At 42.4% G+C, this 24898-nt stretch overlaps 1 protein-coding gene across 11 annotated transcripts in view; it reads left to right on the plus strand.

Annotated features, from left to right (window-relative positions):
- The window catches only part of DTNB (dystrobrevin beta), a 197085-nt gene that overhangs the window by 115944 nt on the left and 56243 nt on the right, over nucleotides 1–24898 (plus strand). For 9 of the 11 annotated variants that reach the window (XM_057396797.1, XM_057396792.1, XM_057396795.1 and 6 more), the window contains 4 exons: nucleotides 8401–8486; nucleotides 10795–10908; nucleotides 15835–15931; nucleotides 23129–23149. In XM_057396797.1, coding sequence (XP_057252780.1) covers nucleotides 8401–8486; nucleotides 10795–10908; nucleotides 15835–15931; nucleotides 23129–23149 — 318 coding nt within the window. The remainder of the gene's footprint in view (nucleotides 1–8400; nucleotides 8487–10794; nucleotides 10909–15834; nucleotides 15932–23128; nucleotides 23150–24898) is intronic. The other 2 variants (XM_057396798.1, XM_057396801.1) reach the window with 1 other exon arrangement.

Consider the following 24898-nt stretch of genomic DNA (forward strand, 5'->3'; position numbering starts at 1 on the left):
AGAAAAGCAAAAGGGAACCAGATGAATAAAGAGAAGAAATTAATGGAAAGCAAGCCAAATTTTGTTTAAATCCCAACTTTCAAGTTCGCAACTCCATCTGTTTGTCTCCCTCTGCTGATTTGTTCAGATTATTGGTCAGAGGTAAGAAATAACCTGGTACTTCATCACATTTTTGATAAAAGCAGGGGCTGGAAATGATCTCCTCTGTCCCCATCCCCCTTCCTTACTATCTCTTACAAAATCCCTTCCACATGCCTATCAGATTCTGCCTCAATACTGCTCTAAGTATATAACTGAATATTGGTAATCCTGCATATAAGGTGATTGCATACTTTTAAGGGGTGATTACATGGGTTTTAGGCGAATATATGTGTATACAGTCATATATATAAATATAAAGCAATCCTAGGTCCTCTGTTGTCAGTCTCCTACACAGCACCTCCCTTTCTCCAAGCCAGTATCTCCTTTATCTCCTCTCCTACCTGCTCTACCTCAGCTCTTTTTTCCCCCCATTTTCTTCTGCTAGCACACTTCCAGATCCTCATGAGTTTCTGCTGATACACTTGGGCAGGTTGGTATCTGACCTGCGAGCCTGATGTGCCTGCTGCTTCCCCATGACTTCTGATGGAAATGACCCACCATGGCAGGCAGCAGCACTTGGCAGGAACAGAGGTCCACAGGGACTGTGCACTCCTGGCAGGACTCTGCTGACCTGTGCAGCCTTGCTGCTAGGAAGAGCATGAGCACCTAATAAATATAAAATAATACTCAATTATGGATGAGTGGATAATTAGGTTGAGTTATGTGGATGAGTTATGGTAATTAGGTTCTTGGCCACTTTGCTCTTCTTTGAAAACTGTGTGGTTGCTCTTCTTCCCTCAACATTAACCACTGCTAAAAGCCTGTCATCATCTGATCTCATTAAAGCTGCTTACAACCTAAATAATATTTGTAGTATTCCTTTCATGTAACTTTTCTTTCAGGCTTTAGGCATTATTTAATAAATATTTTTACATTTTAAAAGAACAAGTAAACCAGATGTAGTAATTTTGAAGGCCTGACATCTTACGCTGTTGACTCCCACAAGGTCTTTGTGCTCTGTTTGTAGCAGGAAGTCTTTGCAAAACTTGCGTAGAAAGGGGCTGCATCACTGGTGTTCAGTGCTGCTGAGCAGGTGGGAGCTGAACCTGCTAGGCTTTTAAAAGAAAGGAATGACAGTAATAAATCTTGAAAGACACAAGTCATTCCTACCTGTCCAGTAAGATGGAGTGCAAACATAAGAGCACTGACTAGTAAATGAATGGCTTGGGTTGTTGGTTTTTTTTTCTTTTAAGTGCAGAGGTTTTAAGAACCACATATATCTTCACAGAGAGGACATGTACCTCTCATCAAGGTAAATAGTAGCATGCAAATGCTCTAATGAATTCTTGTCTCCCTGAATTTATGAGAATAGCATTTGGCATTGCAATCGTGTACTATACACTCAAAACTCTTCCAAAGGCTATAACAGTAACAATTTGGTGTTAATAAAATGCTGGGTAGAAATGGAAGCAGTGACTACAGTTAGGTTTCCTTCCATGTGTTCCAGAGTTCATTCACTAAAGCCATTCATTGAGCTGTCCTTCCAATGTCCAACTTGAAGCCCAGAGTGGTATTTGCACATTTGAATGATACCTCACACTTTAGAATTATTAAATAATTGTATCTAAAAGATTCTTTTGAAATACTCGCATCCATAAGAGGTAATGCAATACCCATATGATATTCATTTGAAACTCTTACATCAATACCAGGCCCCACACCATAGAATCAGAATAGTTAGGGTTGGAAAGGACCTTAAGATCATCAAGTTCCAACCCCCCTGCCGTGGGCAGGGACACCTCACACTAAACCATGTCACCCAAGGCTCTGTCCAACCCTGTCTTGAACACTGCCAGGGATGGAGCATTCACAACTTCCTTGGCCAACCCATTCCAGTGCCTCACCACCCTCACAGTAAAGAACTTCTTCCTTATATCCAATCTAAACTTCCCCTGTTTAAGTTTGAACCCATTACCCCTTGTCCTATCACTACAGTCCCTAATGAACAGTCCCTCCCCAGCATCCTTGTAGGCCCTCTTCAGATACTGGAAGGCTGCTGTGAGGTCTCCACACAGCCTTCTCTTCTCCAAGCTTTTACCCTAAGTAATACTTCCTCTCATAAAACCTGGTGTTTTCAGAAGAAATCGCTGTGAACATCCTGAGGTCACTTCAATTGATGAGCCAGGGTTCATTAAATTGGCTACTCCATAAAGCAGCCTGCAGACATCTAGGCTTGAGAAAGGTAGTGACAAAGTTTTTTAGATCCAGTTGTCCACTGTAAACTCTTTCATGATGATGTTTTATTTGGTTTTTTTATATAGGCTGTGGCAAGATATTTGCCTGTCACAGAGAATATAGATCTCACAGCTAGGTTGTAAAGGAACCTGGGGGATTATTGGTCAACGATCAATCAAGGAAAGATTAAGGCTACTGATCCTCTGAGCAAAATAACTGAGAAGAGATTTTCAGTTACTTAAATGACTTCCCACTTCTGAGAAGAAGTGAATATGGGTGACCAGCGTGCTGGATGCTTGGAACTAGGGTGTCGGTTTGTGAGCAGAATGTCAGATTTTGTACTAATGCTGAGCAATGTGTGCTGTACTGTAGACTATACAGATGTGCTGTGTAAGACTATCATGGAACAAACATTGTTGGGCAGGTGCTTATCCAAATTATTGAACAAAAAAACAAAACAGTGGATGGGATTTAAGGTCCTTCCAACCCAAACCCTTGTATGATTCTGTCACTCCACACCAGATAGAGTCCATCATGGAAAATTGTTCCAGTGTTTTTTTTCTTGGAGAAAAAAACAGTTTGAAATAAATGCAATGCTTGAGCTACTGGAAAAGCCACCTGAAAATGCAGTGTAAACACAAAGACTTCTTCCCACCAAGAAAAGAACTGAAAAAGAAAACCATCGGAGTTCTTGATTAATCTTATTTCTTTGTTACTGAGAATGTGATGGTCAGTTACTTTGTTAGTTGCTATGAAATATGGTGCTTTTTCTCACAGGTTTCTAGAGGTTTATAAAGCAATAGGAATGAAGAGTGGTAACAAGAATGATAAAAGAAAAAGGAAGAGTCATAGAGAAAATGTAATCAAAGAGCTTGAGAAGTGACAGGAACAGAAGGGTGTCCGGGAGTCAAATTTCTGGGGTTTTGAAGGAAAAAATCCTTCCATCAGAACAGAAGACATGGGAAGTTGTTGATTCAAATAACTATATATCTAGTTCACACACCTGAAAATAGTGAAGATCTTCAATAGCGTTAGATTTTAATCTATGGAAGTTTCAGTCATGGAACCAAAGGTGACGTGTTTCAACACCTGATCTAAATAGAGAGTCAGAAGTAACCTGGCTTTGCTTATTAATTAGGGGACGGTTTCCCCTTATGTTCTTTGGAAGGGAACAGTGACCTGTGAGGAGTCAGCAGAGGCTGGAAATGACCTAGAAACAGCATTGTCCTCTGCGGAAAGAAAAAGTTGTCCATCACTTTTGAGTATTTGGTCATATTCCTTACCTCTCTGCAAGTCGTAGATTTGTATAAATGTAAATACCCAACATGCAGCCTGCACCTACATTAGCAAAGCTGGAGTGTCCTGACAGCTTAGTGGCTTCCCTGGTTCTGAATAATGACAGGCCCGGTAGGACCTCTGTACAGCCACTTTCCGCTGTAGGTCAGCTTAGCTAGGCATAAACCATTGTTGGGCAGGTGCTTATCCAAATTATTAAAAAAAAAACCAACCAAAACAGTGGATGGGATTTAAGATGCCTTCCAACCCAGGCCATTCTGTGATTCTGTAACTCCACACCAGATAGAGTCCATCAAGGAAAATTGTTCCAGTGTGTAAATTCATCTGCCAATAAAAAGTTTTCCGTGCATCCCAATATAGTGCTTCTTTGCTCAGTTTGAGCCCACCACTCATCCTTCTATCTCAACGGATACCTCTATATATTACTTAGCAATGCATTGCTTAGCTTTTAGTAACACGTGCTGTATATTGGAAGTTTCTTTTGTTGTATCCTCTCATTCTTCATTCTTTCAGTCCTTCATTTCTTCATTCTTTCATTTCTTCTGTTTCAGTCTTTTCTCATTGTCATTAGTCATAGACTTCTGACCATTCTTCTTCACCCTCTTAGTCTCAGCTGGGATAGAATTACTTTTCTTCCCAGCAGCTGGTACAGTTCTGTGGTTTAGATTTAGGATGAAAATGTAATTGGTAACACACTGATGTTTTAGTTGTTACTGAGCATCAGTCAAGAACTCTTCAGCTTCTCACACTGCCCTGACAGTGAGGAAGTTGGGGGCCACAAGAAGCTGAAAGTGTCCAAAGGGATATTCGATGCCATGCAGTATCATGGTCAGTATATAAACCAGGGGGAAAGCCGGCCAAGGGCCACCTCTGGGGATCTGGCTGAGCATCAGTTGGTGGGTAACGAATAATTGCATTGTGCATCACTTATTTTGTATACTCTTATTATTTTAACATTATTACTATCTTTATTAGCATCATTATTGCATTCGTCTTAATAGATTGCAACCTATTTTTCAAACCATTTCTCTGATTTCTATAAATAATTTTGTATTTTAGTATATTTTATATCTTATCTTGCCCTATAAAGCAGTGGCAGTTTGATAGAGTCTGCAAATGTAAGAAGTAAATACTGTATTCCATCATTCATGATACTGATGAAAATACTGAATGGTACTAAATCTGAGAGAAAAGCTGTCAAACCCCACAACAAGATGTCAGAAACACTGCTGAGGTGAAAGTGTATTGGGTTAATAGTTTCTCTTCTGTACATAGGGTTTGACTTTTCACTGTGGAAAGAGAGTAGTTTGCTTTGGCATGATTTGTTCTTACAAACTCCATGTAGACTATTACTTAGCCTATCTTATAAGTGTTAACAAGTGGCTTTATTTAGTGATTTTTCACCAAGATCTGAGATTAAGCTGGCTGGTCTGTAGTTTTTAGTTCCTTCTTACATTGTTTCTAGGTGTAAGCTTTATGGACAGCCTCTTCCAGCACCTGGACTGTCCGCTGATAAAAGTGTTTTCAGAGGCGAATGCAAAAGGTCTGATACTGCCTCAGGTTTGTTTAAGTGCCAAGATCTAAGTACTCTGATGCATTTCATCTTGCCCCAGCTACTCGGAACATCCGTCTGTGTTGTCTTCAGTCTCTTTTCTAATAGGAGTTTTTATCACAAGGCTGTAAATTCCAGGTCTTGGGCAGTTAATATTTTTTAATATTAGACCACCATTGCTTTTTTTTTTTTTTTTTAATAAAACCTAACCCAAAGAGCATGAACCAGAATCCCAGGGCTGTTGCAGAATGACTCTAAGAGCAGAACCATAGAGTTCTGGAGGACTGTGCAAGCAAGGCAGGGGGTGGCCCCCACAGGTGGCCGGAGACCGGACCTGGGAGGAGAATGTGGAGGAAGCTGTGGGGGCTAACCAATACTGTTATGCCAAGAAGGAGTGGCTGAATACCACTCCTATATATGTGTGAACTGCGTCACAAATAAAGTAGAAGTTGCTTATCACCCATATTGGGTTGGCCTGTCTGCTTCTCCTCGCCGCTTACACAGGGCTGCCTCCTGACCACCACTGCATTGTGCACTGCTACCTGCAGCTGGGCTTTGGCAGGATGGATGGAGGTGGCTGCCTCCCGGGATGCCTCTTTGTTGGGGAATGTGGCAGAGGAGCTGTGTCTTATTACCCATTCAAGATCAGATATAACTAGAGCTGGTGTCAGATGTTTTCTGGACAAGTGCAGCAGCAGTTAGACATGTACCTCTGTTGTATTTTCAGCAGGCTCAATGCTGTCTCAGGTGTCTCTTTGATAGACTTTTGAATATGCAAGAGTTTAGACACCTCTCTCCCGAGTACTGTAGTATATAGATCAGGTGAGAGGTCAGTGCTCTTTCTCAACAGCTGAGCATATGATAGACATTTTGGCTTTGTATATAGCCATCATTAAAAACTCCTGATGCCTACATCTATCATACTGAGCACTTTCACCCTCCAGCTGCATACAAACCATCTGCTCTGCACCTAGTTCTTTGCTTACAGTAAATCCCATGCTGAGAATTGCTTGAGAGAGCTGGTTAGTCTGGGCTAAAAGTAAGGCAAGGGCCATATTAAACATCTAGCAATATGGGTGATCAAATTCCAGTGCCTCTGCCTGATGCTCTTTATTCCATCAACGTATGCATCCCCTGCGCAAACTATCAGTCTGAACGTCAGGTGCCTTTTAAGTTTAAGAAGCTGGAGGGTACAGGTGTTGGTGGAGAATCAGGAGCTTGATTTTTTTTCTCTGGGCTATCTAGCCTTGAGAAGACTTTGGGGGGAGTGTGGGTGTGCATTGTAATGTGTGCAAGTAATACAGTGGAGGCAGAGAGAGTGCCTTCAGTGGTGCTGTGACAGAACAAGAGGCAACAGCCACTAGCTCACTGCCATTTAAAAAAAGAAAATACTTCTTTTGGTGCAAATGCTCAAACACTGAAACAGGTCACCCCAGAAGGTTGTGGAGTCTTCACCCTTGGAGTTATTCAGAACTCAGCTGGACAACATCCTGAGCAACCTGCTGTAGTTGACATTGCTTTGAGGAGGGATTTTGGATTAGATCATTTCAAAACGTCCTTTCTAACCCCGATGACTCAGTGATTCTGAGTTATGGTAAAAACTTGAATGGACTCTTCAAGCAATTGAACAAATATTTGTCATACAAAATAGCCACTGTGCAGTTTTCAAAAGACCTCTTGAGTAGCGATGTTTGAACACGAGCAGCATGAGGAATGTCTCTCCTCTGAGTTCTCTGCAGTGTTGTCTTTGCTCCTGAGGACTCAAGTACTTTAGGTCATGAGGGTGATTTCAGGCTTTGGACAGGATTTCTGAAGAAAGGGATTAAGGAGAAGAATGTGTTTTTATAGGCACAGCCCTACTTTGCAGCAGAACAAAGGTTTATGCACTTCATTCAGATGGATCCCCAAGAGCCCCAGGGCCTCCAGAAGCTCCTGAGACTGCAGGTGAAACACATCACCTGCACTTTTCCTTGTATCTGATTGTACCAGGATGCAGGAAGAGGCCATGGGACCTCAGCTTTGTGACACACTGTTTCGGAGGAACCAGTAGGTCATATTGGTGCTACCTACATCAAGACTGTTCAGGTTACCCCAAGATGGAAAGAGTGGTGGCCATGCTGCTGCCTGCGCTGTGTACGTATTCCAGAGATCAAGAGGAGATGATGAGATGAGATGAGTTTCTGTGTTGATTTATTTATATTTTTCACACTGTTCATTCGAAGTCCCCCAGCTGTTTTATTTCTTCTTGCCTGGGACCTGCCTCACCAAGCCATTTTTACACGGGAAATTTCCACGTCAGTAGGAGACTCATGAATTGCTGTCACATCACCTAGGAGGACACAGGAAATCAGCTTGTAGGTGTGTGAGTCAAGCAAGGCTCATTCACCACATGCAAACCCACCCACCATGGGGGTTTTGCCCAAAGAAGAGAAGTACTGTCTGCACTTTAAGCCCATCAAGGCTCGTTCTAGATACCCACAGCAAAGCAAAACTGAAACCCTGGTGGTGTCTGTCCCCTTCAGCCTGAAGCTGTCACTTTCCACCCTGTCAGCAGGAGCATTGGTGGATACCAAGCTCTTCATCCGACTTGTTTTACTACCCAAATAGTTTCTAAAAATGTTTGTGAAAGCATCTTCTAAAAACAAGATCCCAATCTGAGGTCCTTCTGATAAAGTTGTGGTAAAATAGGTGCAATCTTGAAATCTCAAGAGATGAAAACAAAAAAGGTAAAAGCAGAGCACAAGGGCTCTGCTGTGTCAGAAAACACCCATTTCTCAAGTACATTGTGAGAGGCAGAGGCACCATGGCCTTCACTAGCTGACACAGGGGAAGGTCAGTGCTTTGTTAGAAGACTTTATGACAAAAGGCATAACTGCATCTTTTCCCAGAGAAGCCTGTCAATGCTTGGGAACAGATGGTTATGGTGTTTTGGGTTTAGATTTTTTTTAAGATCTTTAAGAAAAAAAGCAAATAAAATTCTTCAGCCCTAGGATGATGAACCAGGTCACCCTTTCAGCAGCCTCCCACCCTGAGATCAGATCAAGTCATCCGTAAACCACATACTAATGTGTTCTCCTAGTCCATTTCAGTACAGCTGCTCTCACAGTTTTGCAGCCTGGGCTGTAAGTATCGTACCACAGCATCAAGGAGCAACGGGGTGGGATCCAAACTGTGTCGTATGGGGTTAACAGGTAATGAATATTTTGTCTAATTTTTCTCTGTTCCTCATCCACCAGCCTCGCCCTCCGGCAGACCTGGGTTTCAGCTTTGATGCAAATAAACAACAAAGGCAGCTGATAGCAGAGCTGGAAAACAAAAACAGGTAAAAAGCAAGCTTTGATCAGCACTGTTTTAGGAACAGCAGTTGAGGCGAGAAGAGCCTTCAATCCTTGTGCTTTGTTGGTTTTAACCTTTTGTATTATATTAACCAGATTGTTTTCCTAGATCTTTTGTTGAAAGGTGTAGCTGCCTCATTAACAAATTAGCTCAGTGCAGATGCAGCTGCAATGCCCTTATTCCCCAGGGAGCAGGTTGATCTTCACTGATCTGCTTAAAATCATCTTAACTGAGCATCAGGAGCTGCACTGCAATCTTGAATTGCTATCTGCAAACCCAGCAGACATCTCACAGCAGGGCAAACCATTCAGGTGGCAGCAGGAAGATAAATCAGCTGCAGTGAAGTGGAGCGAGAAGGTTGGAAAGCTGGGGTGGGTAAATTCAGCTTGAGAAGAATAAGTGAGGATTTTTTCCATTCTGGAAGTCTGGAGGAAAAAAAAAGTCTGAAGAAGCTGAGAGGCCTGGAAGAAGGAAGAGATGGGCTTAGGAGATGGTTTCTTTCTTCTGGACGTGACCTGGAACTGTGCAGCCCAGAAACCCAACCGTGTCCTGGGCTGCATCACCAGCAGCATGACCAGCAGGTTGAGTGAGGGGATTCTCCCCCTTACTCCATTCTTGTGAGACCCCCCTCCTTGCAGTCCTGCATCCAGCTCTAGGGCCCCCAACATAAGGAGGATGTGGAGCTGTTGGAGTGACTTCATGGAGCTGAGCACCTCTGCTATGGAGACAGGCTGAGAGAGCTGGGCTTGTTCAGCCTGGAGAAGAGAAGGCTCCAGGGAGACCTTAAAGCAGCTTCCAGTGCCTAAAAGGGCAACAAGGAAGCTGGAGAAGGGCTTTTGACAAGGGCGTGTAGGGACAGGACAAGGGGGAATGGCTTTAAACAGAAGGGAGATCGAGATGAGATCTTAGGAAGAAGTTGTTTCCTGTGAGGCTGCTGAGGCCCTGGCACAGGTTGCCCAGAGAATTTGTGGCTGCCCCATCCCTGACTATGTTCAAAGCCAGGTTGGAGGGGGATTTGAGCAACCTGGTCTAGTGAAAGGTGTCCCTACCCATGGGAGGGGGGTTGGAACTGGATGAGCTTTAGGGTCTCTTCCAGCCCAAACCATTCTGTGATTCTTCTTACTCCAGAGGGATTGTTAAGAAGAGGATGCTCTTAACATAATGCTTCATTTGCACTTACCTGCTCCTTCAGCACCTACATTTTGTGGTCATGTTTTTCTGGTGAAGAGGGTGCAGCTCTAAAGAGCATGCAGTTGAGCAGTTATAAATCCCATGTGCTGTTCAGCATAGGCAGCACCTCGGTTACCCACGGAGCCTGTCTGGGTGCCTCTTGATGTGCTCTCTTCCTAGCCTTGCTTGCGTCTCCCTCTGCTCCAGCTGCACCTAGCTGGCATGCATGAGCTTGCTGCCTGCACGGTCCCTTGCCAACGCACCCTCAGCACACCAGGTAAAAACACTTCTTCGGGTTAGTTCGGAGGAGAACCAGTTCCTGGAGAGCACAGGAACAGCTCAATCCTTGCACCATTGCAGCTTCAATACTCTACCGAGAGACCCTGCGGGTATTTGAAATTATTCATCAAGATCACGGATAAGGGAGATCTTAATCAGTGCTGGTATGAAGCCTTGCAAGGAGAGCAGCTCAGCAGTTTTAGAGAGCAGGGTGGGAGAGTTAGAGATTATAATCGTCACTCTCAGAAGGATTTCATTTCCATTTTAATAAGTGAGTCCTTGGCTGTCAGTTCCCTTGCCTCCAGCTACACAGAACACAGCGGCCTTAATTGGGCTGCTGGCTGATCGCCTTCCCTTTGTGGGACCTCGTGAGTTTGTCTCTGTTACTATGAGCTGTTATTTTCCTTATTCCTGCTGACCTGCCAGGGGCCCTTGGAAAGATGAGTGGGAAGCTCACTCGTGCTGGCATGGCTGCAAATGCTTGTGGTGCTGCTTCAAAGTACTTCCTACAGCCTGTGCAATGCAGACTGTGCTGAAAATGGAACTTTTTTCCTCTTAGAACAGTCTCTGGGCCTGTTCTACGTAAAAAGGTTTTGGAGATACGTTGCCAGTGCATGGCACAAGTGATTTCGTATTTCTTATTAAGTAATCTCCTGTGTATTACAGAAATTCATAGGACTGCCTTAACTTACTGTTTTGAATCTCTGCCAGTCATATGTGAACAAATTTGCTGTCCTTAGACTGCAGACTGACAGACAGGGTGCTTGAAGGGCTGTAACAGTGTTTAAGAGTGGTGTGGAGACTGACCTTTATTTTCTTTAATCTTCCCTCTGTCATTTCTACAGAGAGATACTCCAAGAAATTCAGCGTCTCAGGCTGGAACATGAACAAGCCTCTCAACCCACCCCTGAAAAAGCTCAGCAGAATCCAACATTATTGGCTGAACTCAGGCTTCTACGGTAAAAGAAATACCTAAAGCTCATATGCATTTGGTGCCTGGGCCAGTCAGCCTGTGTGTCTGCTCTGTGAACACGATGGCTGTTACGGGGAAAAGCGTATCTTCAGCAGCCTTAGAGTGTTACTTAAAATGCTGAATGCCAAAGACTTACAACGTATTGCAATTTGCCTTTTTTTTTCAAGTGGATTTAGAAGTAAATAAAAATCTCTTTGCCAAGAAAATTGCTTTGCCAGAAGAGGCTGGACCAAATAATCCTTGATCCAACCTGGGATTCTGGGATTCTAGGATTCTAAAAATGTCTCTTCAATTTAATTCTATTTGTATAGTTCAGAAAACTGTTTGTAAAGAAGAAACCAATAGGAAAAAAATAACATAAATTGCATTAACTGCTTGTCATTTATTGTCCAAAGGAATAGAACTGAAGAGAAATGTCAGTTATTTGATTAGACAGTGAAACTCCGAAAGTTCGTACCTACAGATAGTCAGATGTACATCCAAAGTTGGAGAACAATCTTCAAAGCATCTATGATGAGGTTTGCATTTTGAAGTGACAGGGAGGTATTGTCAGGATTATAAAGCGTTTCATAGTTTGGGTAGTCACAGGGGCATTCTCTGGCTATATTTTATTTTGTCTTCTATTACCAGTTAATTCAGAGCACAACTTTCAAAATTGCCATCTGTAATCTGAAGTAGGTTCTAAAATTCAAGCTCTTGGCAGCAGCAGCTCTTTGCAAACTGCCTTGTGTTTCATTCCTTAGGGTAAACTTTTGCTGCGTGCTTTGGATGTGGCATGGCTGTTGTCTTCCCAAGGACATTTAAAGGTTTCCTGTAAAAGTGCAGTGCTCTTGGGATGGAGCTACTGCATTGGCAGGCAGCATCTGCAAGGTGTCATCCGGCCCCGTATTGCAAAATCTGAGGCTTTCAGCCTCTTTCATTCCTTTTTTTCATACAGAATTTGCTACATTATAGCACATTTTGGTATCTCACTGATATTTTTCATTCTGTTATCTAATGGCTTATAAATTTTCTTGCTTTATGCTTTATATGGCTATGTATATATTTTTTTAACATTAAAAAAAAACACAGAGGATGCAGAAGATGCCCACAAATGTTACGTAAGTGGTGGAGAAAAAAGGGATTGTGGGACAGCTTGGTGTGCTGTTTGACCCAGCAGACAAAGATATAAGAACCAAGAGCTTAAATTGGAAACCAGCCACATTCAGGCCACAAATACAGCACATGCTTTTTAAAGCAAGGGGGTAATCTTAAAAGCAGTGATAGAGTTTTCAGTCCCTAGATATTGTTCCAAAAATACAGGTTATTGGGAACAAACCGGAGATAACCAGGAGGAATGAGATGGCCCGTATTTTGCTAAAGAAAAAAAAAAAGCTGAATGTTGTGGAAAAAGAAAAAAAGGTTGAATTAAGCACGTAAAGCCTGTTAATTCATCATGCTTGTCCAGTCTGGCCTCCTATGTAACACAGGCTGGGAAATTTCTCCTTGCTGCGGTCCCGCAGAACCCTTTTAAACTGAGCTACAGCAGCCACGTAAGACAGATGTTCAAGCTTTCATTTTAGAGGTGGAAAGAATACCATGTCCCCTGACACCCCTGATGTGATCATCAGTGAACTTCTGTGCTTTGTCTGTCCTCAGAGGACTGAAAGTGTGTACGTCATTTCTAACCTTCATAAGCCTAGTGCTGTTTTCCAGACCTTGTCTTTCCCCATGCTTTTGTCTACTGAGCTAAAAAGGTCTTTTTCAAAATTCCTCATTTGTGTGTGAGTGTTTAGAGATTTTGATTTTTAACTTCACGTCCATGAATAGCTTGAACTTCTTCAGTATCTCCATAAAGCAGGTTTGCCAAACCTCCAGCTATCCCTTTAGCTTGCTCTCAAGTTCCCCTAAGTCCTCTACATCTCTTCTGTGTACCGGCTGGATTACACTGGCTCATGTAGTTTCACTGGTGCTTTAAATTGAACTAGTGTTCGCTTTCTTACCACCAAACATCCATTCATAAATTCAAAATGCACATGAATCGTCTTGACTGTGTAGCATCACAGTGGATGATCACAATTAGCAAGTTATCTGTGATATGAAAGTACTTCACAAGGTCACAGCTACCAAGGAGACTTTCTCCAAGCCTGTGAGCAGCATGTGATGACTTTGCTTTTGATTATATGTAAGCACATTTCCAGACAATCTCAGGTGCTGTGTAGAATTTAGGATGTGAAACATGAGAAAGGTAATCCATGGAAAATCAACGTGTCCCAGGTTTAAAAATGTGCAAACACAGCCCGAGGATATGAGTCAGCTCTGCCACACTGCTGCCGAATGTAACCTTGGTGGAAGTGCAGCTGTACCCACTGTCCTTTTAGATCCCTGCCTTGTAATGCAGATGTGCTTGGCTGCCTCTGCTGCAAGGAGGATGCTCATTTATGCAGTAGTTCCAGTGCCCGAGGCAGCTGCCTCAGACTGCATCTCGCCATTTGTGCCTAGATGCTGTCCTATCTTTTCTGGTCTTTTAAGCACAGAATCATAGCATCAGAAATCATAGAATAGTTAGGGTTGGAAAGGACCTTAAGATCATCTAGTTCCAACCCCCCTGCCATGGGCAGGGACACCTCACACTAAACCATGTCACCCAAGGCTCTGTCAAACCTGGCCTTGAACACCGCCAGGGATGGAGCATTCACAACTTCCTTAGGCAACCCATTCCAGTGCCTCACCACCCTCACAGTAAAGAACTTCTTCCTTATATCCAATCTAAACTTATATCCAATCTAAACTTCCCCTGTTTAAGTTTGAACCCATTACCCCTTGTCCTATCACTACAGTCCCTAATGAACAGTCCCTCCCCAGCATCCTTGTAGGCCCTCTTCAGATACTGGAAGGCTGCTCTGAGGTCTTCTCCAGACTGAACAGCCCCAACTTTCTCAGCCTATCTTCATGCAGGAGGTGCTCCAGTCCCCATCCTCGTGGCCTCCTCTGGACTTGTTCCAACAGTTCCATGTCCTTTGTATGTTGAGGACACCAGAACTGCACACAATACTCCAGGTGAGGTCTCACGAGAGCAGAGTAGAGGGGCAGGATCACGTCCTTCGACCTGCTGGTCACGCTCCTTTTGATGCAGCCCAGGATACGGTTGGGTTTCTGGGCTGTGAGCACACACTGAAGCCAGCTTGTGTTCATTTTCTCATCAACCAACACCTTCAAGTCTTTCTCTGCAGGGCTGCTCTGAATCTCTTCTCACATTTAACCTTTTGTCATTGACAAGCAGTACCTCCTCTTTCTTCAGTGGAGGTCATTGAACAAGAGATTGAATACCATCAACCAAGATCAAACATACATGTTGATGTTGATTCTCCATTAGCTTTTAATATATTGTTTTTTGCATTATTTGTTGTTGTTAACCAGAACGTTATGTTAAATAATGTTCGTGCTAATTTTCAAGGCCGGATTGGACAGGGGTTGGAAGGTGTCCCCTGCTGTGGCAGGGGGGTTGGATCTGAATGAGCCCTAAGGTCCCTTCCAACCCAAACCATTCTATGATTTTAGGATTCTATGAAATAACTATAGAATAAAATCTACAGACTTTGAACTGACATAGAGAGAGAAAAAGGATGGTATAGATAGATAAAGCTATGTCTGTGGTGGGTTTTTAACACATTCTAAGTGACCAGGCACGTGTAATCTTCTCTTTATCACCTTATTTTTGTGATATGTTTCAGCATTTGATAACCACATTCTTTAAAATACAAAATGATGTGGAAAGAAATACCCAGGATTGTTGGTACTTCACAGTTTCTGTCCTTTTAAGAACCAGTATAGAAACAAGTTAATTCTGTTACATAGTCTTAGCAGTTTTGTGGTTGGGGTATACACTTACGGTGTACAAAAAGACAGCAAGACTTTCTCAGTCTGAGTAAATGGCCTGTTTCTTTTCCATATTCGGACGCCCAGTTGGTGTATATGCAACTAGTTGGTTATTAAAATTCCCAGAATGATTTATCCATAATATATCACATGAGAACAAAGATATAACCCAAGACACCTAAAAATACAGTCTAGAATATGTGGTGCCTTTAACTTTGGATTAGGACATTCAGATGTCCACAAAAATAACTGTAGATAAATAAATAAGCCTTTCTAATATTTTTAGTTTTCTTACAATCATCTATCGTTACTATGACTGGGATTTGTGGGGAACAGCATTTCTTAAATCATGTAAGACACTGAACTGCTGACATGCTGATGTTCGTCTTTGAATTTCTCTTTATATTAGTCCCTTCTTTGTTTTTAAATGTGAAATAGAGCCAAACAGTGATATTGCCTTAAATATCTCGCAGACATGCATCAGTAGGAATACAGTGGTTTTGTGATGTCAAGGAAAGGGAAGGTCACTTATTACCTCCTTTTGTTGTTACCTGGGTTCCGGTACAGCAAATGTGTCAAAGACAGTATGTCATGTTCATGGACAGAAATAGCTCTGCTTAGTCTCCATCCAGACAGGTGATAACTTTTCCTTCCCAAACACCTGCAGCCCTTTCTCCCCCTCTTTTTTGTTAGTCTTTCCTCCCATCATTCATTCTTGCTTGTCTGAAAGCTCCGCAGGGTGCCTGGAGCTGACGTTAAGAGAGCTCTTAAAAGGAAGAGTAAAGTGGGCTCTTTTTCTCAAAATGCAGTGCTTTTGAAAAGGGCTGCCTACTACCAATGTACTGAGGGCAGGTTCCTGGATTTTAAGTGAACAGCCTGATAGTTACACGTAGGTTTCATGGTCATTGTACTGTGCTTTGCTCCATTTTTTTCAACTGGAAGCAGGGGGGAGTGATGAAAACCAAAGACACGGTTGGATGGGTGAATTTCCTAAAGTGGTTTTGAAATACCCAACGTTTATTTTCTGACTCTTTCTTTCATGTAACTTGAACAGACAGAGAAAGGATGAACTGGAACAGAGAATGTCTGCTCTTCAAGAAAGCAGAAGAGAACTGATGGTGCAGCTTGAAGGGCTGATGAAACTGCTCAAAGTAAGCCACCTCCTATCAGAAATACAGTGCATCCTTCTTTTCCACAGGCCTGGAATTCACTGTTGCTGCTGTGAGATTCCTGCTTTGCTGTTGTATCATCATAAATACTTCATGAGGAGTAGAAGGAATTTGCAAAAAGTCATTTCCATGCTGGCTCTGTGTGTTGGTCCAGATGGTTAATGGGTTTTCAGGTTCATATGCTGCTGCTTTAGTTAAAATATCAAGAACCTGTAAGATTTGGAAGGCTTTAAAGGCGTATTAGATTTCATAATTCACTGCATGCTTTTCTGGGTACCAATCCAGTTCTTTCACCTTTAACTGGAAAATAGACTGGAAGCTGTAGTTGTGGCAATACAGGATGCACCTTCCCAGTGGTGTGGTGTTGTGTTGCACCTGGTAATACCACATAAACCCTGCAATGTCTGTGGAGGTTTTTTGCTTTTAGAGCATGGTGGTATTGTCTCTGATCTATAATATATGTTGTTTGGATTTCTGATGAGCGTACATTATTTATAATTTATCAAGTCCTGCTAGAGTTGAGCTCACAGTTGACGACTGTTGTCTGAAATACTATCGTGTTTATTCTTTCCATTCTTTAAATTGCACAAGAGCCTCTATTATGCAAATGGCAAAACATTGTCCTTACTCAAAATGGTTTTGGTCTAAAGCAAGATGCCACAAAGATGCTACAGGAAATGGGAGAGGTGGGCGAGGAATCACAGCAATGGCACTGGCAGGAGCAGCACATGGGTTTATGGATTAGCTGTAGACACATCCTGATAGTTAACATTTAGAGCTTGTCTGCACTTTAAAGTGATAATGAATTCACATCGTCTGTCAATCTAAAGTGCAGTCACTCTTCAGATTAGGCCTGTGTTCTGGAATAGGAATGTGTATAAAAGAGGCTATTATCAAGTACTCTTCAGAGGTGGCTGTTTTAGTTCATTTTCCTGTGCAGCTGAGCACATAGTTAGTATTAATATTTGGGAAGTAATTATTTTTTTTGAGTTAGTGCTTCTACATGCTGTATTTGTTTCCTGTTCAGCCTATTAATGTCTGTCTTAAATAATGAAGACAAAATATTGAACACAATCACTTACTAAATTCACCTTGATTTCTTCAGACCCTAAACCTCTGTAAGTTGAAATGTGATACCTCTGCAAATAGGCATCCAAAACTGAATTACAGATTTGGGAAAGCATCTGTTCCATCAGAAACAGTTTGACTCTTTGTGGTTCAGGTGATCATAGTCTAAGCATTTGCCCCTTTAGAACAAAATCTGATTGGATGTCTGTTTTAACACGAGAAAAAGCTCTAATGCAAGTTTTCTGTAGGCCCTATGATCCTCAAAGCACTTTCAAGCCTTCCCAAACCAATTCTCCCCATCACGACCTGATGTCCACGCTCTCATCTCATTAGAGTGAGCAGTGTTCTGTCAGCTTTCCTAACTTTCTGCTCTTCCACCTCAAAAGCCTGGAAGGCCGGGTGGACTAGCTTTCTCAGATGCACAGATCTGAACCTGTGCAATGCACAGGCTAAAGAGCAACCTGCAGAGCTTTGCCCATATGCTAGACAAGCCACAGCAGGCAGGTGGGCAGGCAGGCAGCACCTTGCCTTATCTGCCTGCTTGGCCATCCTACTCTTATCTCCTGACTGCCCAAACAGTGTGTGTTTCCTCTCACCTGACTGGTTGGACATGTCAAAATGGCCTTGTATGGAGCAGCAGAGGACACTGGTGTCAGTAACACTAATGAGGAGAGCAAGGAGAATACTGCAGGATATTGCAGGGATAAAAATCATGAGTGGTAGGTATTGTAATTGGGGAGACAGAGGAGGGAGGACAGAGGATTGCAGAAGAGGGAAGGGAATCATAACTGACTCACATTTGATAAACCAATATTTTTAGGACCCATTCATTAAGCTGAGTCACACAGTTCAATTATGAGCTTACAGAAACTTTCTTCTAAGCTGTGTTGTACCAAAGGAAGGTTAGTTTAGAAGCTGGCTTTTACTGGGCTTTTCCTTTCCAAATCCTAGTATCTTTTAATTAACTCCCCCAGTTCCCAAAATTGTTTAAACACTGTAAGGACAAATAGGACTGGATATAAGGAAAAACTTCTTCCCATGAAGATGGTGGAGTGGAGATGGAGGCTGTGCTATCTCCATCCTTGGAGTTTTCTCAAGACTGGACAGAGCTCTAAGCAACCTGCTCTGAGATTAAGTTGACCCTGTTCTGAGTCGGAGGCTGAACTAGAGACCTCCTGAAGTCCCTTAAAACCTGAATTATCCACTGAGCCTGTGACTGTTGTAATTATTTGGTTCTACATGTTGCATAATATGACTTTTGCATTTCCTCTGAAGAGCTTTCTATGGAGCCTGGCAGCTTCTTTTTGATTAAAGCCTCTTCCAGAAAGACATCTGCTCTCGAACTGGAGAAATCAAAAAAATTAAAAATTCGCTGCCAATGCAAATTTTCTTGCACAGTTAAAAATTTATGCCTCATTTCCAGTTTTAATGTATTTAACTTCAGTTTATGTCCATTGGCTTCAGTACATGTGGTTCTCCCTCTATTAAATTAAGCAGTACTTTAGCACCCCTGGTTTTTAATATGCAGATATTATTCAACTCGGTAAAGGCCCTCCTCATCTTGATTTTTAATTCAGGTAAACAGGTAAACTCTGCTGAGCTTCTCCAAATACTGTACTCCAGTCTTTTTTTATGGTTGATTTCTTTGCCTTCTCCAGATCTTTAATACCATTTTTAAAATTGGGAAAAACAAACTCTATGTTGAATTCTCCTCTGAACTTTAGCAACACTACACAGAGAGTTCCACGAGGAGTTTCACTGCTCTCCATCACTGGTTTCCTTCTTGTGCCTTTCTGCACCAGTGAGTGCTTTTTGAAAGCTGCCAATCATCCAGATCTTACTCTGTAAGAGCTGCAAAAGATCTGTAAATAAATCACTGCAAAGTGCTTTATTTATGTCATATAGCGGTAACTGGCTAATGAGAATGTAATGGGTAAATCCTCTCATATGAAAATATATTGCATCTGTACAGGTCCTTTAGAAGCCAAACTTGTAAGACATTCAAATAGCAAAATCAGATTTATTTGGCAAGACCTCCTTTCCGTGAAGTTATAATGCTTCATGTATTACTTATTAGTTGAGTCTTTTATCAGCATTTCTGGTACGTTGAATAAATCAATGACAGGGTAGGATCTTTGCGCCTATTTAAGTAAGTTGTTTTACATCTCATTTTGACTATCAGTGCAACAAAGCACATTCCAGCCCTGGGTATTCCAAGATGTATTAAAAATTACCTTCTCCGGACTACATAACTTGTAATTACTTGAAGAATCCCAGCCGCATGCTCCCTAGGCCTGCTGATCTAAAAATAGGATTTCTAGTAGATACTTTTGAACACTTTTTCTCATTATTACTGGAAAGTACTTCACTGTTTGCTGATAGAAACGACAAGGGGAAAGTACTATTAGTCAAATACAAAACAGAAATACTGAAGCTTCTTCCCATATTGATTTTACCCTGACTGACAAGAAGCAGTATGCACCCTCTTGGGCTTTGTTTTGTTTCTGATATTTGTGTTAATTTCAAATTCTCATTTTTGGTGGTTTTAGCCCTGCGAGATTATTTTTTTCTCACAAGATTTTAGCTTCTCTCATGATGTGGTGCACTTGAAAAATTTTCATTTATGATTTACATCAGCTGTTCAGCTTTTATGGTTTTTTTCCATTTCTTATGGAGTATTTTTTACATTTTTAATGCTGTCTTCATTTCACCGTTTAGAACTGGATTCATATTACCTAACTTTGGTTATCTGAAATTTTGGTAACTCAGCTCCCTCTTCCTATGTTGGAAGGACACAGTTGTTCTCTGGAGGTCCATCCATTTTTCGCACAGCAAGTCATGCTGTGATAGCTGGCCTTAGAGCAGAGAAAGGCCCTTGACTATTTTGGTTGCTAGTGCCCCAGGGTTGCTCCAAGCCCCATCCAACCTGGCCTTGAACACAGCCAGGGATGGGGCAGCCACAGCTTCTCTGGGCAACCTGTGCCAGGGCCTCACCACCCTCACAGGGAAAAACTTCTGCCTCAGATCTCATCTCAATCTCCCCTCTGTGAGGTTAAAGCCATTCCCCCTTGTCCTGTCCCTACAGGCCCTTGTCAAAAGCCCCTCTCCAGCTTTCTTGTCAGCCCCTTTAGGCACTGGAAGCTGCTCTAAGGTCTCCCCAGAGCCTTCTCTTCTTCAGGCTGAACAAGCCCAGCTCTCTCAGCCTGTCTCCATAGCAGAGGTGCTCCAGCCCTTGGAAAATCTTTGTGGCTTCTCTGGACTCGCTCCAACAGCTCCATGTCCATCTTGTGGTGTTGTCCCAGAGCTGGATGCAGGGGGGTCTCACCAGAGCAGAGCAGAGGGGGAGAATCCCCTCCCTTGACCTGCTGGTCACACTGCTGGTGATGCAGCCCAGGACATGGTTGGTTTCTGGGCTCAAGCACACACTGCTGGGTCACATTGAGTTTCTCATCAACCCCCCCAAGTCCTTCTCTTCAGGGCTGCTGTCAATCCAGTCTCCACCTAACCTGTATTTTGTAAGTTCTGGTTGTTCACCATTAACTGCTGTCATTGGTATCTTCTGTTGTGTCTTCCTGTGCACTTATGAGACCCCGGCTGTATCTATCTGTGTGAGATCATTAATGCCAGACAGCGTTCCTTGGAGAGGCCCTCACCTACCTGCTCTGTTGCTGGTGTGGTCGCTGACATGCCCTTAGATCAGAGATACCAACGCTTTCCCAAACCTTCTGCAACCACCACCCAGGGGTGGTGACATGCCCGGAGCCGTTCCTGGGGGTCAGTTTGGATAAGGCCACCTTGGTTGGGTGATGAGGTGTTTTAACAGCGCAGGCGTGTTTTAGGTTTTAGTTTAATACTCTACATGCAGGTTTTAGTTTAATACTATAGCCTCTGAATCTGCAGGGCTGGTGCAGTGGCTGCTGAAGGGCTGCCCGTTGACTGCCAACCTTGTGTCCTCTAGCCACTCCAGCCAGCCTTTGGTTAAGCGGATAGCCCTTTGCATGCAAGAGGCATTCTGTCCATCTGGGAAGAACAGTACCTGTCAGTACTGTCATCAGCAATTTTCTCCCAATATTTTTTATCTCCTTTTCCTCATCCTGGCTGTTGGCTTAGCTTTCTCTTTTTTCCTGAAGTCTTCTGTAATCACCTAGTGCCATTAGCTGGCAGTCTTCTAATGAGTAGTCTGCAGTGGTGAGTGTCTGCCTTCTTGCAGGGCTTTTGCTTTGAGCTACATAGATATTCAGCAGGCATATCCCTTTTCACTTTTTCCATTTCCTCAATGGTAATTTCCTCACTAGCTGATTTGATGATTTATCTAATAACTCCTTAGTTCGTCTAGCAAAGGTTCATGCCTCTTGAGGTATTTTTTTCCACATCTATAGTTAATGCTAGAGCCTCATTTTTCAAACTAACAACTTTTTTGTAGAATGGAGATCATTTAAGATCTTTTTGCTGACCTAGCTCACCATCTGGTCCTGCTAGTCCCAGTGCTGATAGGAGGAACAACTGGAAACATGTGGGAGTGTGAGGAGGACAGCACTGGCCTTCAATGTTGATGTTGATCCATGCTTGAGTGAAGCCATACGACACATCTGCTACAGCAGAGTCTAAATACACACCTGAGAGAACTCCAGGTCTTGGGAAAAAAAGAAAAAAAACAAAAGCATCTGCTCAGAAATGTGGAATTCTCTGCAGTCGATCCCAGATACCTTTATATCCCACAGTGCACAGTTGGGAAAACATCTTTTAGTACAGTGGTGAGAAGAAGCTGCTCTAAATTAAGGGGCAGGTTTTGGTTATCCTGCTCAGATGGGAAATAAATGAGGAAAGGTGGATAAGTCAGTTCATGGAGGCTAAGGCCAGAAGGAGCTTTTATTCTGTGAAATTTTTCATTCCATAACCTGAATTTCTGAGGAGACGTGCTTACCAGTGATCCTGCTGCCCCTGCACTGACAGTCTGTGCAAAGCCACTGTCAGAGGGAACAATTCTTGTTACCCTGAAAAAGCTGCAACTGCTATTTCTGCATAGACGAGAGTCATCAAAATCATGCTGCCAGCCTTTCTTTTAATGCACAGTGCTGCTGCCCGCACCACAACAGCCATGCTTCTCCATACAACCAAGACTGCAAGACATGAGCCCTAAGGGCTTGTAATGGTGGTTATATCTATGAAGAGAAAATCTAGGAAAACTTCTGAATTGTGAAAGAAACTCTTGACTATGTGATATTTTGCTCATTCCAAGGAGCATTCATATAGTTGAAATAGCTGTGACTCCACTGTCCCAGAAGGGTCACAGTGTATGTTGTTTCAAAAGTGGAGAAATTCATTCATATGTCACCTTTTTTCATCTTTCAAATTAGTAGCGATCTATACTGACAAATGTTGCATTGCAATAATGGGATTGTTTTCTCTGCATCTTTTTCCTTGCATCTTTAGTGCTGAGGCTGCCCAGTTTCTTCCCTCCCATTCCAGACCTGGCTGCCTCCAGCTCGCTAATTCACCATTGTGAATCCCATCTGCAGAGGTTGTGGTATGCCCAGTGGTTAACAGGCGCTCTCTGACCAAAAAGGTGATATTGTGCCTCTCAGGCTAGGACAGTTTGGATCTCTGTGATGGCAGATTTGAGCACACAGGGAACCGAATGCCATGCAGCGGTTGTGCACTCCAGATGGTATTTCTAGGTGTTAGAGGGTGGTGGACTGATATTTTTGACCTTGAGAACAGCTAGAGAGGTAGTTCTGAGTACAGGGCAGGAAGAGAAGCCAGTAAAGGTCCTGCGTAAAAGAAATACATCTGTTAGATAGCCTGTCCTATATCCAAGATATCCATGCTGTCATATCCATCCTGTGTATTCCACTTTTGCCAACACTAAAGGCCATTTGAGATAAGAGTCTTCTTTTGAGCACGGAATAAATGACATCTTTGCTTTCCCACCACAGCTGTTGTGTCTAATGCCCTTGTTCCCTTTCATGTCTGCAGATGTTTCTACAACTTGCCATGTACTCTTTTTCCATTGGGTCTGTTGTGTATTTTGTGTGTATATGTTTCCTTTTCATATGGTAATTAATCTATCCTGTTTCTCTCTTCACCTTTTTCTTTTGCCAACATTTATAGGAAGAAGAGCAAAAGCAGGCAGTAAGTTGACTTCACTTTATAGGTGACCTAACTCTTTTTTTCTTTCTGCATGGAACCAATTTTATGTTAATTGGATTGTATGCAAATAATCTGTGGGAATGTGGGGTCTTTCTCACTTGTAAATTTGAAAGCAATCTTCATCAGTTTCCAGTAGAGCATGTTTTTGTATATGTCCTTAAAGTTACTTGTGTCTCCCTTTCAAATTAAGTTTATTGCCATGGGTACACAACGGGTGGCTGTATTCATTAGTTTTCTATAGAATTGTGCATGACCATCCAGGGTTGAAAATGTGGATTCTCAGCTGGCTTCATAATTTATCTTGTTGGAGATTCTTTGGAGTATTTTACACGCTAAAAAAAAGCTTTCTTGTCTCTTCAGGAATCCTTTAATTTGCCTCCTTGCCACATACAAGTCCATGCATGAAAACTAATTAATGACTGAATAATATTTTGGGCATGGATCCATACCATTCAATCATGATATAGTCTCCTTGAATTAGTCCCAGTATGCTCATTGTAAACAGGACAAGTAAACTAATAAGAGACAAGAATGCATTTGCTTTGTTGCACATTTTCATTTTCTCTGCCCGCCTGTTACAATCCGAATCCTGTGTCGATTTTGGAATCCACTCCAGAGGGAGCCCTTTTGCTTTTCTTGAAAATAGACAGATGTTCAGTATCTTCTCTCCAGCAGAACAAATTTTCAGCATTTTCAAACGTGGTTTTCTTTATACACATAGATTTAATGGAGATTAATCCCGTGTTTCTCATTGTTGGGGGTTTTATAAATGTTGTGTATCAGATACTCAAATTAGATATTGGATATATGAATTGGAAATTCTAGTGACTTATTTTTTGTAAGGAGCTGTATATTTTTGGGTAGCTTCTATTGCTGAAATACTTCAGGTCTATGTGTGCTGAAATTGGCTTTTGGTGACTCCCAGATGGCCTTTTATTAAAGTCCTGCCATCAGTTTAATAAGAAGATGGTGGTGTGTATCTTCTCTTGGAGCCCAGCTCATCTTTAGTTTATCCTGCCAGTGAAGTTTGCTGAGGAACCTTGCAGAAACTCTTTGGCTTAATGAAGGGACCAGATTGCAGCACGTGGCAGCAATCTTCAAGGAATTTCCTGGAGGAAGGAAAGCAACCAAGGCACAACCATCCATGTCTTCCAAATTCTAAGTGTGCAAGTGGGATGCTGTATCATATGTCATTCTTTTACCCAGCGTCATTGCTAGGAGTAACCATCTGCATGGAAATGCAACATTATATTAGCTTGTTTTTCCTGTGCTGTTCATCTAGATTATGTAAATAGAAAAAGGGTAAATACGAGATCAAAGACAAAATTCACCCAGTTTTACCTCCTTCTTTCCCTGGAACATTATGTTCATAGGAGGATAAGAGAGCAAAGACTGCTCAAATAATGTCAACATAGTGACATTCTGTCCAGTCCTATTCTGTTGGAATCAATGACAAATAAGCCAAAAAGATTTGAAACTCAAGAATGCAAGTTTTGACCAACCAAAGAACACACTGTTGATCTGTAGGAATTGAAACTTTACATCCTTACATTTGTATGGACTGAAGTAGCTCGAAGTGGACTTGGAACATGGATTTGAAGTAGCTTGGAATGCCCTACTCCAAATTATAAAGGTGCAGCCTGAAAAAGCTGGAAATCCCAGGATACAGTGCTCCGCTTGGCTGAGAAACACAGAGAAATCACGGAATACCTGAGGTGAAAAGGCAGCTCT

The sequence above is a fragment of the Pezoporus wallicus genome, unplaced genomic scaffold (genome assembly GCF_028554395.1).
Source record: "Pezoporus wallicus isolate ANWC-B61680 ecotype Strahan unplaced genomic scaffold, APGP_CSIRO_Pwel_v1 contig_7265, whole genome shotgun sequence".
NCBI lineage: Eukaryota > Metazoa > Chordata > Aves > Psittaciformes > Psittacidae > Pezoporus > Pezoporus wallicus.